The 15,550-nt window shown below is 46.9% G+C and overlaps 1 protein-coding gene across 1 annotated transcript in view; it reads right to left on the bottom strand.

Moving 5' to 3' along the window:
* The window catches only part of GALNT18 (polypeptide N-acetylgalactosaminyltransferase 18), a 353,046-nt gene that overhangs the window by 56,199 nt on the left and 281,297 nt on the right, over nt 1–15,550 (bottom strand). The window contains exons 7-8 of the mRNA XM_019975498.2: nt 12,010–12,195; nt 271–408 (exon numbers count right to left, since the gene is read on the bottom strand). Coding sequence (XP_019831057.2) covers nt 271–408; nt 12,010–12,195 — 324 coding nt within the window. The remainder of the gene's footprint in view (nt 1–270; nt 409–12,009; nt 12,196–15,550) is intronic.

Raw genomic sequence — 15,550 nt, 5'->3', positions numbered from 1 at the left:
GGGAAACAGTTGGGGTTGTCTTGCAATGTTAACCTAACTGCATGTTTTTGCTTTATTAAGTAGCATATTCATGTGTGGGGCCAGAGCTGAATTGCTTAGGATTGTAAGGAGAGACTAAGCACCTCTCTCAAGAGAATGGAGAGGTCTGGGCTATGAACATATAGGCTGCTTCACATGAAGTTCCAGAAACCAGCCTCTTGTCCACAGGTCTACCACAGGTCCCACTCGGGCAGATGTGTCTGGATGAAACCCCAAGGGTGGGCTCCTTACCACCCCGTAGGCAATGATGTCTGAGTACATCCTCATTTCTGGGTACACGCTGACCAGGTACCACCGGAAGGTCTTGCACTGCAGCTGTTTCCTCAGAGCCTTCCTTGCAGTGATGTCCCCGATGTCGATTCCTGAGTCCTGTGCGAGATGCAAACACAGAGATGCAGCCGCCACCATGGTATTGCTTTTCCCAGAACCTCCCTAACCACAGTTCTGGAGACTGCCTGGTGAAGGCATTACCTGGGAACTCAACTCAGGCATTTCCCCATGTGTGCCCTAGCCCCATAACCGTCCCTGTTTGGTCTGCAAAACAGGAGATCAGCACCGATGGGGACTGTTATCAAAGGCCATTGAAAATAAAGGGACTAAATCCTTAAAAAATACTAAAGAAAAAAAGCTGTGGTCTTTGTGTAAGTAAAAGAAATGGAAGAATATAGTCTGAGTAAGACTATCACTTTGCTGACAAACGTCTATATAGTCAAAGCTATGGTTCTTCCAGTAGTCATGTATGGATGTGAGAGCTGGACCATAAAGAAGGCTGAGTGCCAAAGAATTGATGCTTTCAAATTATGATGTTGGAGTAGACTCTTGAGAGTCCCTTGGACAGCAAGGCGATCAAGCCAATCAATCCTAAAGGAAATCAGTCCTGAATATTCAGTGGAAGGACTGATGCTGAAGCTCCAATAGTTTGGCCACCTTATGTGAAGAGCTGACTCATTGGAAAAGATCCTGATGCTGGGGAAGATTGAGGGCAGGAGAGAAGGGGGCGATGGAGGAAGAGACGGTTGGATGGCATCACTGACTCAATGGACATGAGTTTGAGCAAACTCCGGGAGATAGTGAGGGAGAGGGAAGTCCGGTGTGCTGCAGCCCATGGGGTTGCAAAGAGATGGACATGACTGAGCAACTGAACCGACAACATGGTTACCTCTATCTCAAGAGATAAGATGAGAGATTCTGAACTGTGTGGGCAGAGGGAGAGGAAAGGAAAAGAGTTGAAGATGGAATACTGCTAATTCTAATACTATTTCTAGTGATCAGGGCAGCTAAGGCTTACATAACACAATGTGCCAGGCTCTGTTCCATATGAGACAGACACATATATTTTTATATTTTACTTATAGTAAATGTTTAGGATTCCATGGCAGGTCAGCTGGTAAAGAATCCACCTGCAATGCAGGAGACTTCAGTTCGATCCCTGGGTTGGGAAGATCCCCTGGAGAAGGGAATGGCTACTCACTCCAGTATTCTGGTCAGGAGAATTCCATGGACTGTATAGTTCATGGGGTTGCAAAGAGTCAGACACAACTGAGCAACTTTCATTTTCACTTTATATGAAATTTACATATATGGTCCTATTTAAACTCATGAGGGAGCACAACATAACCCTCATTTTATAGATGTGGGAGGTTGAGTGACCTCCTGCATGACTTGTCTAAATCCCACAGCTAGTAAGTGATGGAGTTGAAAGTTGAACCCAATCAGCCTGGGTCTGGAGTTTGTGCTTTAAAATTTCCAGGGCATTTGCAGGAGCCTGACCTTCTGCCTGCTTAGACCAAGTCCTTGTTGAAGAAGCAGAGCCCCTGTCTCTAAGCCTGGGGTGGAGGGGTGCTTAGCACAGACAGTACTATGTCCCTCATTTCCCAGGTGTACCAAAGACGTGGCCCTGAGCCACTGAGGTGGAGCAGGCAAGGAGCAGTCACAGAGACAAGGGTGTGTCCTTGAGTGTGAGCAAGAGAGAATCTCCCACATTTTTTGTGGTCCCAGGAAGCCCTGGGACCTGCACCCCAGCTGTTGAATAGGGCACAAAATCAGCTGAGAAACAGCTGATGCCACAGCAGGAGATGGAGAGGGGTCCCTCCAGTTGGGGATCAGATGGAGACAGGTGACATCTCAGAGGATGACACCATGGAGCCAGGGACCAGATGGGGCAAGTGTCACCTCATGAGATACCAGCCCAGAGCAGAGACAGGAGGATGGGGAAGCACAGGTCTCTCCCTCTGACACTGTGGTCCATGGGCTGCCAGTGTGACTCCACCTGGTTCTACCATCAATTCTGGGATCAAGTTAGTGGGGTTGGGAAAATAATGAAATTGATAGTTTAACTCTGAAATGTCTGGGAAAACCCACAAAGATAGTTGCTGCATGTATCTGGACATGATCAGAACACATTCTTAATATCAGACAATGGGGGCTTGAGTCAAAACAAAAATAAATATAGAAGAAATACATTTATTTTTGTCTACCGAAGTTGAGGTCATGCAAAAATTTGAACTTGCTACAGCCTGAAGGTTTAAGCTCTGGAATCCCAGGGTGCAATTTCAGTGAGGTTATGCCCTTTGAGCATTTCCTAATAACCTCTTCTATGATTGGTCTGCCCCCCAGCTCCTGCCCAGAGCCTTCCCAGCAACTTCTGCTTGTTCTTTCTCTGCTGGACCCCCGCTCCCTGACGATCAGGAAACGTGTCCTGCTGATCTCTGTGCCCCTAGTCTAGCACTGCACCTGAGCTCTACTGATGAGACTGAGTTGAAAAAATATGTACGAAACAATGAACGCAGCAACTGACGATAAATGTATCCTGCTCAATCCTCTGTTACGTATTAACTTAAAGACATCTCCTAAGTACTAACTCTTTAAATTTCTCTGTACTTTACCCATACATCACAAAGCTATTTGCCTGGACCCAGGCCATCCCACTTAATGCTATATGTGATGACAAACAAACACTGTCTCAGCTTTTACAGAAAGCCACTAGAAGAATCTGTCTCAGGAAGACCTCTGTGTTTTCCTAAAAAATCTAGGTTCCCATGGGAAAACTTCCTTTCTACATTCAGGATCAAGGGAGAGTTTTTCTCTCTACTTATAACCTAATCAAAAGTGGGAGAGAGACAATACATCACGAGTACACTCTACTTTAACTTCTAAGAGACTCAAGAAACAGAGTTTTGCTCGGCTTCTGTGTCTGGATATCATGTCCCTTTCCCCTTCCTGTTTATTAATTGACTTTTGCCTTCCCATTTTAATGGTTCAGCACATCTGTACTGTGCTGTTCGCTGTAAATTGCATCAAACTATTTCGGAGCAGGAGGCAGAAATTGGGAAATAAGCAAACTTCCTCAGAGAAGGTCACCTTGACCCTTATTATCAGAAAACAATACATGTATCTTCCCTTTTTGCCAAATAGTTAATGTAGAGGGTTGAACAGTGTCCACCCAGAACCTCTGAAGGGGACCTTGTTTGGGAAAAGGGTGTTTGTGGATATAATTAATTAGAGGTGTTGAGATGATTCTGGATTTAGGATGATCTTAAATCTATGAGAGAAAGGAGAGGAAACACGGAGACAGAAGCATAGAATGAAAAGACACATCTACAAGCCAAGGAACCCCGAGAGCCCCCCATAAGCTGGAAAAGGCCAGGAAGGATCCTCCCCCAGGGCCTTTGGAGGGAGCATGGCCCTGGCAGTCCCTTGAGTGTGGGCTTCTGACCTCCAAAACTACCAGAGAACACATTTCTGTTGTTTTAAGCCACCCAGTTTGTGATAATTTGTTCCGGCAGTCCTGGGACACTAATATACTTAACCACAAAAAAAGCTGTCCAGTGTTCCTGCCTGCGTGTGCAGCCACACACAGAATTCCTTGTAGCCAAACCTCAAGAATGGTTGTTGCCTAAAAACCACGGTGAGTCATCCTTGGCACTCAGCCTGTCTTCAGGCAAGAGGAAGCAGGGGCGAGTCTAGAGTTTCCGAATCCTGTGTAAGGAAATATTGATGCTTTGCTGCAGACTGACTTTCTGTTTGCTGATAAGCAAACCAACTTTCAATTAAAGTAGAGGAAGCATGAGTGGAAGGCTCCTCTGATCTTCCGAAAGCTTGGGACGGCACGTGGTAAGGGAGTGACTGAGACCAGGGAAGAACTCCGCATAGAGGGCAGCAAGGGAGGATGACTGCCCAACAAGGGCATGCTGAAGCTCCGGTGAGAATGCAGAAGGTGCAGGTGATGACACTGACAAGAATTTACACTTCTCTAATGCATCTATTTCTGCTTTATTGACTATGCCAAAGCTTTTGACTGTGTGGATCACAATAAACTGTGGAAAATTCTGAAAGAGATGGGAATATCAGACCACCTGACCTGCCTCTTGAGAAATTTGTATGCAGGTCGGGAAGCAACAGTTAGAACTGGACATGGAACAACAGACTGGTTCCAAACAGGAAAAGGAGTTCATCAGGGCTGTATATTGTCACCCTGTTTAACTTATATGCAGAGTACATAATGAGAAACGCTGGGCTGGAAGAAACACAAACTGGAATCAAGATTGCCAGGAGAAATATCAATAACCTCAGATATGCAGATGATACCACCCTTATGGCAGAAAGTGAAGAGGAACTAAAAAGCCTCTTGATGAAAGTGAAAGTGGAGAGTGAAAAAGTTGGCTTAAAGCTCAACATTCAGAAAACAAAGATCATGGCATCCGGTCCCATCGCTTCATGGGAAATAGATGGGGAAACAGTGGAAACAGTGTCAGACTTTATTTTGGGGGGCTCCAAAATCACTGCAGATGGTGACTGCAGCCATGAAATTAAAAGACGCTTACTCCTTGGAAGGAAAGTTATGACCAACCTAGACGGCGTATTCAAAAGCAGAGACATTACTTTGCCAACAAAGGTTCGTCTAGTCAAGGCTATGGTTTTTCCTGTGGTCATGTATGGATGTGAGAGTTGGACTGTGAAGAAGGCTGAGCACCGAAGAATTGATGCTTTTGAACTGTGGTGTTGGAGAAGACTCTTGAGAGTCCCTTGGACTGCAAGGAGATCCAACCAGTCCATTCTGAAGGAGATCAGCCCTGGGATTTCTTTGGAAGGAATGATGCTAAAGCTGAAACTCCAGTACTTTGGCCACCTCATGCGAAGAGTTGACTCATTGGAAAAGACTCTGATGCTGGGAGGGATTGGGGGCAGGAGGAGAAGGGGACGACAGAGGATGAGATAGCTGGATGGCATCACTGAATCGATGGACGTGCATCTGGGTGAACTCCGGGAGTTGGTGATGGACAGGGAGGCCTGGCGTGCTGCAATTCATGGGGTCACAAAGAGTCGGACACGACTGAGTGACTGATCTGATCTGAATGCTTTCTATTGGCAAGCACTGATCAAAGTCCTTCCACATATTAACTTATTTAATTCTCCAAGCAGCCAACTAGGCAGGGTTGAAGGGTTCCAGCTCTGCCTTCGTAGACAGAAGCTTAAGTAAATTGGGAGCAGATGTGCCTGGGACTGAGCAGAAGGTATTGCGATGCTGCCACATCAAGGACAGCTGGGGAAAGTCCTGGGGAAAACACAGAGGGATGCAGAACCCATAATTCCTTCCTTTGGTTTCTTTTTCAACTCATCTTTACTGAGTGCCTAGACTGTGTCAGGCACTGTCCTAAGCATCATGAACACAAACAGGAAGAAGTCACATTCTGTCTGAAAGGAGACTTTGAAAGATCCAGACAAGTAAACAAACTCTGCACAGAGTGTGAAGCATGGAGGGAAGCAGAGTGTTGAGGGGCAACAGAAAAAAGGCCCTTAGTCCATCCCATGGTGTGGGACCGCCAGGATGATGCGGAAGGGGAGGACAGCAGTCAAAGAAGGCTTCCTGGAGTAGGTGATGCTATGGGTGAGCTGGGAAAGATGAGCAGGTAAACGAGGTTGCCCAAATCTGGCTTTCCCAAACCAGCACCTAAAGAGCTTTTCATAGCTTCTGGCACCACTACACACCTCCTCATCAAAATCTCTGAGGATGAGACACAGAATCAACATTTTTAAAAGGTTTCCAAGTGACTCTGATGCAATTGGTCAGTATATCTGTTTTGGGGAGTCCTTGATCAAAGGAGAATGGGATCACACACATGGCCAGCAGATTCATTTGTTAATAAATGTTAGTGAGGTTTTACTGAGCCCTGACCATGCACCTCACCTTGGGCTAGATCTGGTGACACATATAAGAATATCACAATCTGTCCTCAGGGAACCCATGGTCCAGAGCAGTGATTCGCAGCCCTGGATGAACATTAAAATCCCCAAAGAGCTTTCAAAAAAAAAAAAAAAATCCCTAGTTCCCTTCCAAACCAATTAAATCATAATCTCTGGGGTGGAGCCCAAATGATTTTAAAGTTCAGCCAGATTTAAGAGCCATTGATCTAATGAGAAAAAGATTTTTCAGACAACAGAACATTCTCTTGCAGGGTAATGATGCAATGACAGAGACACGCAGGAGAAAAGGGCATTCTTCCCAGATGGGACTGGCTTCTAGAGAAGATGTCAGCAGAGCTGAGTCTAAAAAGATGGAGGAGAAGTGGTAAGGGTGGAGGCTGGGGAAGAAGTTTTGAGAGGAATTGCAAGCAGAGAGGACAAAATGGGCCACCACAGAGAGATAAGAAACAGCCTGACATGGGCAGCACTCAGGGAAGTGCCCCTAGTCCATGCCATCTGCAGAGCCTCCAAACTCAGGGTGGTGGGTGGTGGGACTGGGGAGGTGGTTGGAGGAGACAGTGTAGATCCATGTCCAGTGCTGTTCTCTATGCCTGATCCTGTGCACATGGAGAGTCGTTTAAAGATTTCAAGTAGGACAGTGACATGGTCATTGTGAGTTTAAAAAGATGACTTTGGGTAGTGGGAAGGATAGATTTAAGGGGTAAGACTTGAGTCAGGGAAACCAGCCAGAGGCTCTTGCAGAGGAAGAGGCAAGGCCTGAACTCAGAAGTGAGAGGAATGGAAAGGTGGGCTTGATGATGGGCTGGGAATGGAAGATGATTAAAGAATGATGCTCAGGAATAAGCTCACAAGTCTAGGCAGATGGGGGCATCATGTATTTAGATAGAGGATAAGAACAGAAGCAGATTTGGGGAAGAAAGATATACTCAGTTTTGGTCAGATTCAGACTGAAGTGCCTGTGGGAACACCCAGGGGAAGATGTGCAGGTAAAGTCTGAAGCTAAAGGCAGGAGTCAGGCTAAGGTCCTCTCTATGTAGGCAGTGCAGAACCCAAGAGTCACTGGGATTTCCCTGCAGAAGTATATCACAAGAGCAGACGCCCAAGGATGGATCCCTGGGGAGCACTTAAACATTCCCTGGAAGTAAGAGTTGCCTACAAGGAGTTAGGAGCAGTCAGAGAGATGAGGACGGTCTAGGGTGTGGAATCATGGAGCCAAGGGAGTGAAGAGTTTCAAGGAAAAGGTGGGATCCTGTAAGTTGAAGACTTTAAAATATTCATTAAATTAAGCAGGTGATAACTCTGATAACCCATGATAACTCTGTCAAAAGCAGCTTCAGTATTGATATGTGACTTCAGAAGTGAATGGGAGGTGCAGAGTGGCTCTTTCCACCAGCCTGAGAGAGGCAGAAAGGGGAGTTTGGACATAGTAGTGAACAGGGGGTCCAGAGGAAACACACTGACCTCTTCCTTCTCCTCCTAAAGGCTTTATCCTGGACATTTCCACCTCTCATCTGTCCTTGTCTTACCACCCCCTCCAGCCCCCACCCACTTGACTTGGTCTGAACTCCTCTAGGAGTCACCAGCAGACACTGAGTTTCATCATTTTCCAATTACTTTTACTCAAAGTACACTCAATTCTCTACCACTCTTCGTATTTGCTGTTTGTTTCAACATCTGTCAGCTGCAATGGCGGGGGGTGTGGTGGAGAAGGCTACAAAGTTTGCAGCTTTATGGTGCAGACAGAAGGGGGACAAGGACATGCACAGGACCCCAGTCCTTCACAGAACCCGGGGAATCACACTGCTTTGCTGGTGAGCTCCTGGGGAATTTCCAAGTGTGCTCAACATTTTGCTCTCAGAGGACTCCCACAGCGGGGCTCAGCATCCTGCCCAGAGTGCTGTGATCCAACGCCCACAGCCACAGATGGGTCCAGAATGCACCACCGTTTCCCTAGAAACACTCCCACTGTCAGAGCTGCGTTCGGGGCTGGTTCATCAAGGTTGGACTCCCGCTGGTACTGCTGGGGTTCCTCATTCTTTCTCCCGACTGCTGAAGTCTCGCTGATTGTACAAAGGTGCAGCCAACCCAAGACCCCTCCCCATGGTGGTGGTCCTTAGGGGGCTGCTTGAAAGATCCCGCCCAGCCTACTTTCTCAATCCCTCAGCCTGAGTGAAATATTAGCTTGGTGGAGACATCAGGAAACAAGGCCTTTACATGGAAACTTTAAGCAAAGATCAACCGTTTTCCTGTCCAGAAGAGAGAGCAGAGGCTTTCCAAAGGACTCTCGAGGAGAAGCCACGGCCTTGGGAGCAAAGCAGGAGGTCATGCAGTCAACAGCTCCATGTCACATAAAATGCAACCTAAGCAATGACATTCAGGCAGACTGGCTGGCAGGCAGGTGGGGATCCCATGTCTGGCATCTGTTCAGTTCGCCTAACCCAGCTGTCCAAGGTCATTTCCATATGACACACAGCAAGGCTGAACAAAGCTACCAGAGATACACTGCTTCCTCTCTTGCACTTTTTAAAAAAAATTATTTTTTAATTGAAGGATAATTGGTTTACAGAATTTTGTTGTTTTCTGTCAAACCTGAACATGAATCAGCCATAAGTACACATATGCCCCCTCCCTCTTGAACCTCCCTCCCATCTCCCTCCCCATCATACCCCTCTAGGTTGATACAGAGCCCCTGTTTGAGTTCCCTGAGACATACAGCAAATTCCCTCTGGCTTTCTATTTTACATATGGTAATGTAAGTTTTGCAGCCATGAAATTAAAAGACGCTTACTCCTTGGAAGGAAAGTTATGACCAACCTAGATAGCATATTCAAAAGCAGAGACATTACTTTGCCAACAAAGGTCTGTCTAGTCAAGGCTATGGTTTTTCCAGTTGTCATGTAGGGATGTGAGAGTTGGACTGTGAAGAAAGCTGAGCACCGAAGAATTGATGCTTTTGAACTGTGGTGTTGGAGAAGACTCTTGAGAGTTCCTTGTTCTGCAAGGAGATCCAACCAGTCCATCCTAAAGGAGATCAGTCCTGGGTGTTCATTGGAAGGACTAATGCTGAAGCTGAAACTCCAATACTTTCGCCACCTCATGTGAAGAGCTGACTCATCAGAAAAGACCCTGACGCTGGAAGGGATTGGGGTCAGGAGGAGAAGGGGACGACAGAGGATGAGATGGCTGGATGTCATCACCGACTCTATGGACTTGAGTTTGAGCAGACTCCGGGAGTTGGTAATGGACAGGGAGGCCTGGTGTGCTGTGATTCATGGGGTCACAAAGAGTCGGACACGACTGAGCGACTGAACTGAACTGAACTGAATGTAAGTTTCCATGTTACTCTTTCTATACATTTCACCCTCTCCTCTCCTCTCCCCATGTCCATAAGTCTGTTCTCCATGTCTCTTTCTCCATTGCTGCTCTGCAAATAAACTCTTCAGTACCATCTTTCTAGATTCCATATATGTATGTTAGTATACAATATTTACCTTTCTCTGACTTACTTCACTCTGTATAATAGGCTCTAGGTTCATCCACCTCATTAGAATGGACTCAAATACATTCCTTTTTATGGCTGAGTAATATTCCATTGTTTATATGTTCCACAATTTATTTATCCACTCATCTGTCGATGGACATCTAGGTTGCTTCCTGTTCTGTGCTAAGTCACTTTAGTAGTGTCTGACTCTTTGCGACCCCATGGACTGTAGCCCTCCAGGCTTCTCTGTCCATGGGATTTTCCAGGCAAGAATACTGGAGTGGGTTGCCATTTCCTCCTCCAGGGGATCTTCCTGACCAGGGACCTATGTCTCTTTGTATCTCCTGCTTTGGCAGGTGGGTTCTTTACCACTATCACCACCTGGGAAGTCCCACATGTTCTAGCTACTGTAAATAGTCTGCTGCACTTCTTAAATACGGGTGACTGGAAGGCCCTTGAGAAACTTCTGTGCAGGTCAGGAAGCAACAGTTAGAACTGGACATGGAACAACAGACTGGTTCCAAATAGGAAAAGGAGTACATCAAGGCTGTATATTGTCACCCTGCTTATTTAACTTCTATGCAGAGTACATCATGAGAAACGCTGGACTGGAAGAAGCACAAGCTGGAATCAAGATTACCGGGAGAAATATCAATAACCTCAGATATGCAGATGACACCACCCTTATGGCAGAAAGTGAAGAGGAACTCAAAAGCCTCTTGATGAAAGTGAAAGAGGAGAGTGAAAAAGTTGGCTTAAAGCTCAACATTCAGAAAACGAAGATCATGGCATCTGGTCCCATCACCTCATGGCAAATAGATGGGGAAACAGTGGTCACAATTTCAGACTTTATTTTTTTGGGCTCCAAAGTCACTGTGGATGGTGATTGCAGCCATGAAATTAAAAGACGCTTACTCCTTGGAAGGAAAGTTACGACCAACCTAGATAGCATATTCAAAAGCAGAGACATTATTTGCGAACAAAGGTCTGTCTAGTCAAGGCTATGGTTTTTCCAATGGTCATGTATGGATGTTAGAGTTGGACTGTGAAGAAGGCTGAGCACCGAAGAATCGATGCTTTTGAACTGTGCTGTTGGAGAAGACTCTTGAGAGTCCCTTGGACTGCAAGGAGATCCAACCAGTCCATTCTGAAGGAGATCAGCCCTGGGATTTCTTTGGAGGGAATGATGCTAAAGCTGAAACTCCAGTACTTTGGCCACCTCATGCGAAGAGTTGACTCATTGGAAAAGACTCTGATGCTGGGAGGGATTGGGGGCAGGAGGAGAAGGGGATGACAGAGGATGAGATGGCTGGATGGCATCACTGACTCGATGGACGTGAGTCTGAGTGAACTCCAGGAGTTGGTGATGGACAGGGAGGCCTGGCGTGCTGCGATTCATGGGGTCGCAAAGAGTCAGACACAACTGAGCGACTGAACTGAACTGAACTAAGAGGACTAGAGGGCTTCACCGGTGGCTCAGTGGTAAAGCTTCTACCTGCCAATGAGAAGATGTGGGTTTGATCCCTGGGTCAGGAAAATACCCTAGAGAAGGAAATGGTAACTTACTCTGGTATTCTTGCCTGGGAAATCCCGTGGACAGAGAAGCCTGGTGGTCTACAGTCCAAGGAGTCACAGAGAGTTGGACACAGCTTAGTGTTTAAACAATAAGAGGGCTAGAGGACAGTAGCAGACAATGATAAGGTTCTCTGAAGGTAACAAGCAGCCTCAAAAATGCCCAGAACGGGTCCCTTCTCCTGAGGGTCCCTGTGGGAGTGCTCCGCCCATGTGGTTCAAGAAATCCCAAAGGTATAAGGATGTTGCTTATTGGTTTGGTCAAAGTTTCGACGGAGAAGCTTGCATTCAGTCTACAGGGATATTAAGGTGCATTTGGTGAATTTTGGTAATTTCTGGGATATTTGTAATCTGGGACCATGAAATATCCATTGTCAGAGAAGCTGAGGACCTGAGAGCATGTTGGAAACTTGGAGCCACCTGGTTCAACTTTCTCAGATGGAATGAGGACATTGTGGTCTGGAGGGAAAGGAGCCCACTTCCAAGGAGGAGGTGACCAGAGATGGGGCGGGTAAGACACACCTTAGCACGCCATAGCACCCTACAGTCAGGCCCTTTTCTGCGTTATACAGTATCTTAGGACTGAGAGTTCACTCAGCATGGCAAACAAGACTCTGGCTGTCTCCTGGGAAGAAGAGTTTAGTTGTACATTTGCTTTGTTTGTTTGCTCCCCATCAACCCTCAAGAAAGCCACCCCCACAGTGGCTTCCTACCTCTTGGGGTATGTTCCATGCCATGTACACATGGCTTTTAAATTCGTCCATCCAGACTTCAGCCACCCTGAGGGCGTTTCTGCGGACATGGGCCGTGAGGTCCTCGGTGTAGGGCTTGTGGGCTCGCTCGATGTGGGCAATCCGTGAGCAGGGCAGGACCTCCACGCTCCCACCACACTGCCATACCTGCGGAAGACATAGAGCCACTCATCAGTGCCCAGACTTGACTCTGAGCCTTGAACCCAGACCACAGGTGACAATGAACAGGACCTTGGACCCATCCAGCTCTCCTCACCTTACTCTCCTGCCTGCAAAGGGAGCGCACCGTACCTTAATTCTACTCCTAGAACTGGAAGGTTATTGAGTCATTCATTCGTGTCTTGTTTCCGTTTGCTGTGGTTACCAGCAAAGAGTTAATGCACCCTTCCTCTCCAGTCTTTCCACCTTCCTTCCCCCAAGGAAGACACTAGACATTTCATGACCAGTGATCTGAGTTCTCCTTGCCCCAAGTTAACAAAATCCTTGGTAATTTTCTCTGCAGCAGTGCTTGACATGGAGGGACCAGCAGAACCTCCAGGAGAGATGTCATGTTACAACAAGCCTGCACAAGGATGAGCAATCTCCACAGGGAGAGCCAGCGCCCTGCTCCTGCTCCATCCTTCCTGGGCCCTGAGTTCTGATGGAACCCAAGGAAGGGGGAGGTTAAAAGGAAGGAATGATATGAAACTTCTCCTGATTTTGGTGAGTAGGAGCTTCAACTGGCGGAGAAGGCAATGGCAACCCACTCCAGTACTCTTGCCTAGAAAATCCCATGGATGGAGGAGGAGCCTGGTGGGCTGCCATCTATGGGGTCACACAGAGTTGGACACGACTGAAGTGACTTAGCAGCAGCAGCTTCAACTGGATGCAATTCAGTTTTGAAAAATAAAGAAAACTGACCTTGCAACCTGAGTGTTGAGGGACAGTGTCTTGGAGCCCTTGCCACAATCATCCCAGCCACTCTGGATGTCTAGCGTTCTGGAACATGCATGTCCTTTTGTGCCGTTAGGCCTTTTCTCACCCTATTTGCAATTTTGGGATGCCCGCCCTACTCTTCTCCAGCTGAAAAAAATTATTATCTCTCAAGATCTTGGCCACACTGTTGTGGGGTCTTTGCTCAGTTCTTGGGACACAGCCGATGGCTCCCTCCTCTGGCCCTCAAAGCTCTTGACACCACAACTTACCTGCTACTCTGTTCCTAGAGGGCAGAGTATCTCATTCATTTCTCTAGCACTGAACACAGCCTGGTACATATAGGTGTTTGGTAAGTACTTTTTGAATAAATATTTAAATGATTGGTGTATATAACCAGACAATCGATCAATAAATGATTAATGTTTAATAAAGTGGGATGGACCTGAAATACCTGATCAGAACTGACGAGTAAGACTTCGGAGAAAAGCAATCAAGATCTCCTGGTGGACAGCAGTGGTTGTTTGTCAGGTATTGTCAGTTGAGCAATTTGGCAGATGATATTCATGCCTGTAACGTGCACCCATCAGCACCCACAGGTCTTCCTCTAAGGCTAGGTCAGTTTCAGGTTTAGCTTAATTTCCCCCTGTGTTGCTTAGGAAGAGACTGCCTTCTCTTCCACCAGGCTTTTTCACACCAACTGGTCCCTGTAGGTTGCTAGAGTTGGAAAGCAAGGGACTGACTTACCACTTTCTGAGCTTCTCTTGCATTTAGTATACCATTTAGGGCCGATAGGCTTCCCTTGTGGCTCAGCTGGTAAAGAATCCACCTGCAATGACCTGGACTTGATCCCTGGGTTGGGAAGATTCCCTGGAGAAGGGAAAGGCTACCCACTCCAGTATTCGGGCCTGGAGAGTTCCATGGACTGTATAGTCCATGGTGTTGCAAAGAATCGAACACCACTGGGCAACATTCACTTTCACTTTAGGGCCAATGGAAAGGAAACAAACATCTCCACTGAGCATCCCCTGTGTGCCAGCACTGGACTGTGTAGCATGGCGGTTATGAGCAAAGGGTTTGAACTCAGACTACTTGGATTGAAATCCGGGCTCTGGTTCATACTAGCTGTGTGACCGTGAGTTATTCACTTGATCTCAGTGTGTCTCAGTTTCCTCATCTCCAATGGGGATCCTAATATTCCCATCTCATGAGGCTGCTGAGAAGATTAAAGGGCTAATATACAAAGTGCTTAGAAAGATGCCTAGCACATAATTAGCACTTGATCAGCCTCAGCTACTATTGTACAAATGATGTACGGCAGAATCTTCAGAATAAGATACTGTGAGGTAGTGGTTATTGCGCATGCGTGCGTGCTAGATGGATTCAGTCATGTCTGACTCTTTGCAACTCTATGGACTGTAGCCTGCCTGGCTCCTCTGTCCATGGGATTCTCCAAGCAAGAATACTGGAGTGGGTTGTCTAGGGGATCTTCCCCACCCAGGGACCAAACCTGTGTCTTACGTCTAATGCATTGGCAGGAGGGTTCTTTGCCACTAGCGCCACCTAGTGGTAGCGCCGCTGGAAGCCCAGTGGTTATTGTCTCCAATGCCAAATGCGGAAACTGAGACCAAGGCTGTCCCTTGCCCAAGACCACACAGCTGTTACGGAAAACAGAAGGATGTATCTGAACTTGATTAAAGCTCAAGGAAGAGCTAGTGCTTCCCCTAGGGTGACCAAGATTTGAAGGAGGTTCCCACACCCAGGGGTGTTTCTGCGGATCAGAAGAGGGAGCCATGGGAGGCCCCAGGCTGTGCATCTTTGTGTCTATGACCTCCGCATTCTGGGACTGTGCTGATTTCCAATTCACAGGTTGCTCAGATTTTTCAAGAAAAGCCTTGTAAATACCGTGAATATGTTACTGACAACACAGAGTCAGGGTAATTATTCTTTGTGCAACCAGAATGGAGGCTACTAATTGACATATTTCAGCAACACAGAACATGATTTGTAACAAAGCTGTTTTATTCCAAGACCAGTTTCTCAAAGAGTTGGTCACCATTTCACCTCAGAGTGGACACATGTGCTATGGTTCTAATCAGAAGGGTGGCTGCAGCACCTCCCACTGTGCCTTTGGCTGCTCAGTGAAAGCAGCAGGGTGGACTCTGCTGAGCTCTTGAAGCCACACCCCTGTCCCCATCCTGCAGCCACGCCCTCATCCAGACCACTGCCGTGTCCCATCTGGACACGGCAATAGCCTTCGAACAACTGCCTTTTTTCCTGTCTTCCTCCAGTCTCGTCTCCACCTAGCAGCCAGAATGATTTTATTTTAAATTGGAGAATAATTGTTTCACAGTGTTGTATTGGTTTCTGTCCTGTAACAATGTGGATCGGCCATAAGTATACATACGTCCCTTCCCTCTGGATCCTTCCTCCCAACCCCCACCCCTCCTTACCCCTCTAGGTTGTCCTAGAGAACTGGGTTGAACTCCTTGTGTTACATGCTGCTTCCCACAAACTATCTATTTTACATATGGTAGTGTATATGTTTCAAAGCTACGCTCTCAATTCGTCCCACCCTCTCCTTCCCCCA

This window comes from Bos indicus, chromosome 15 (assembly GCF_029378745.1).
Source record: "Bos indicus isolate NIAB-ARS_2022 breed Sahiwal x Tharparkar chromosome 15, NIAB-ARS_B.indTharparkar_mat_pri_1.0, whole genome shotgun sequence".
Taxonomy (NCBI): Eukaryota; Metazoa; Chordata; class Mammalia; order Artiodactyla; family Bovidae; genus Bos; species Bos indicus.
The sequence above is the reverse complement of the archived record's forward strand: the minus strand, read 5'-3'. Positions and strand labels throughout refer to the sequence as shown.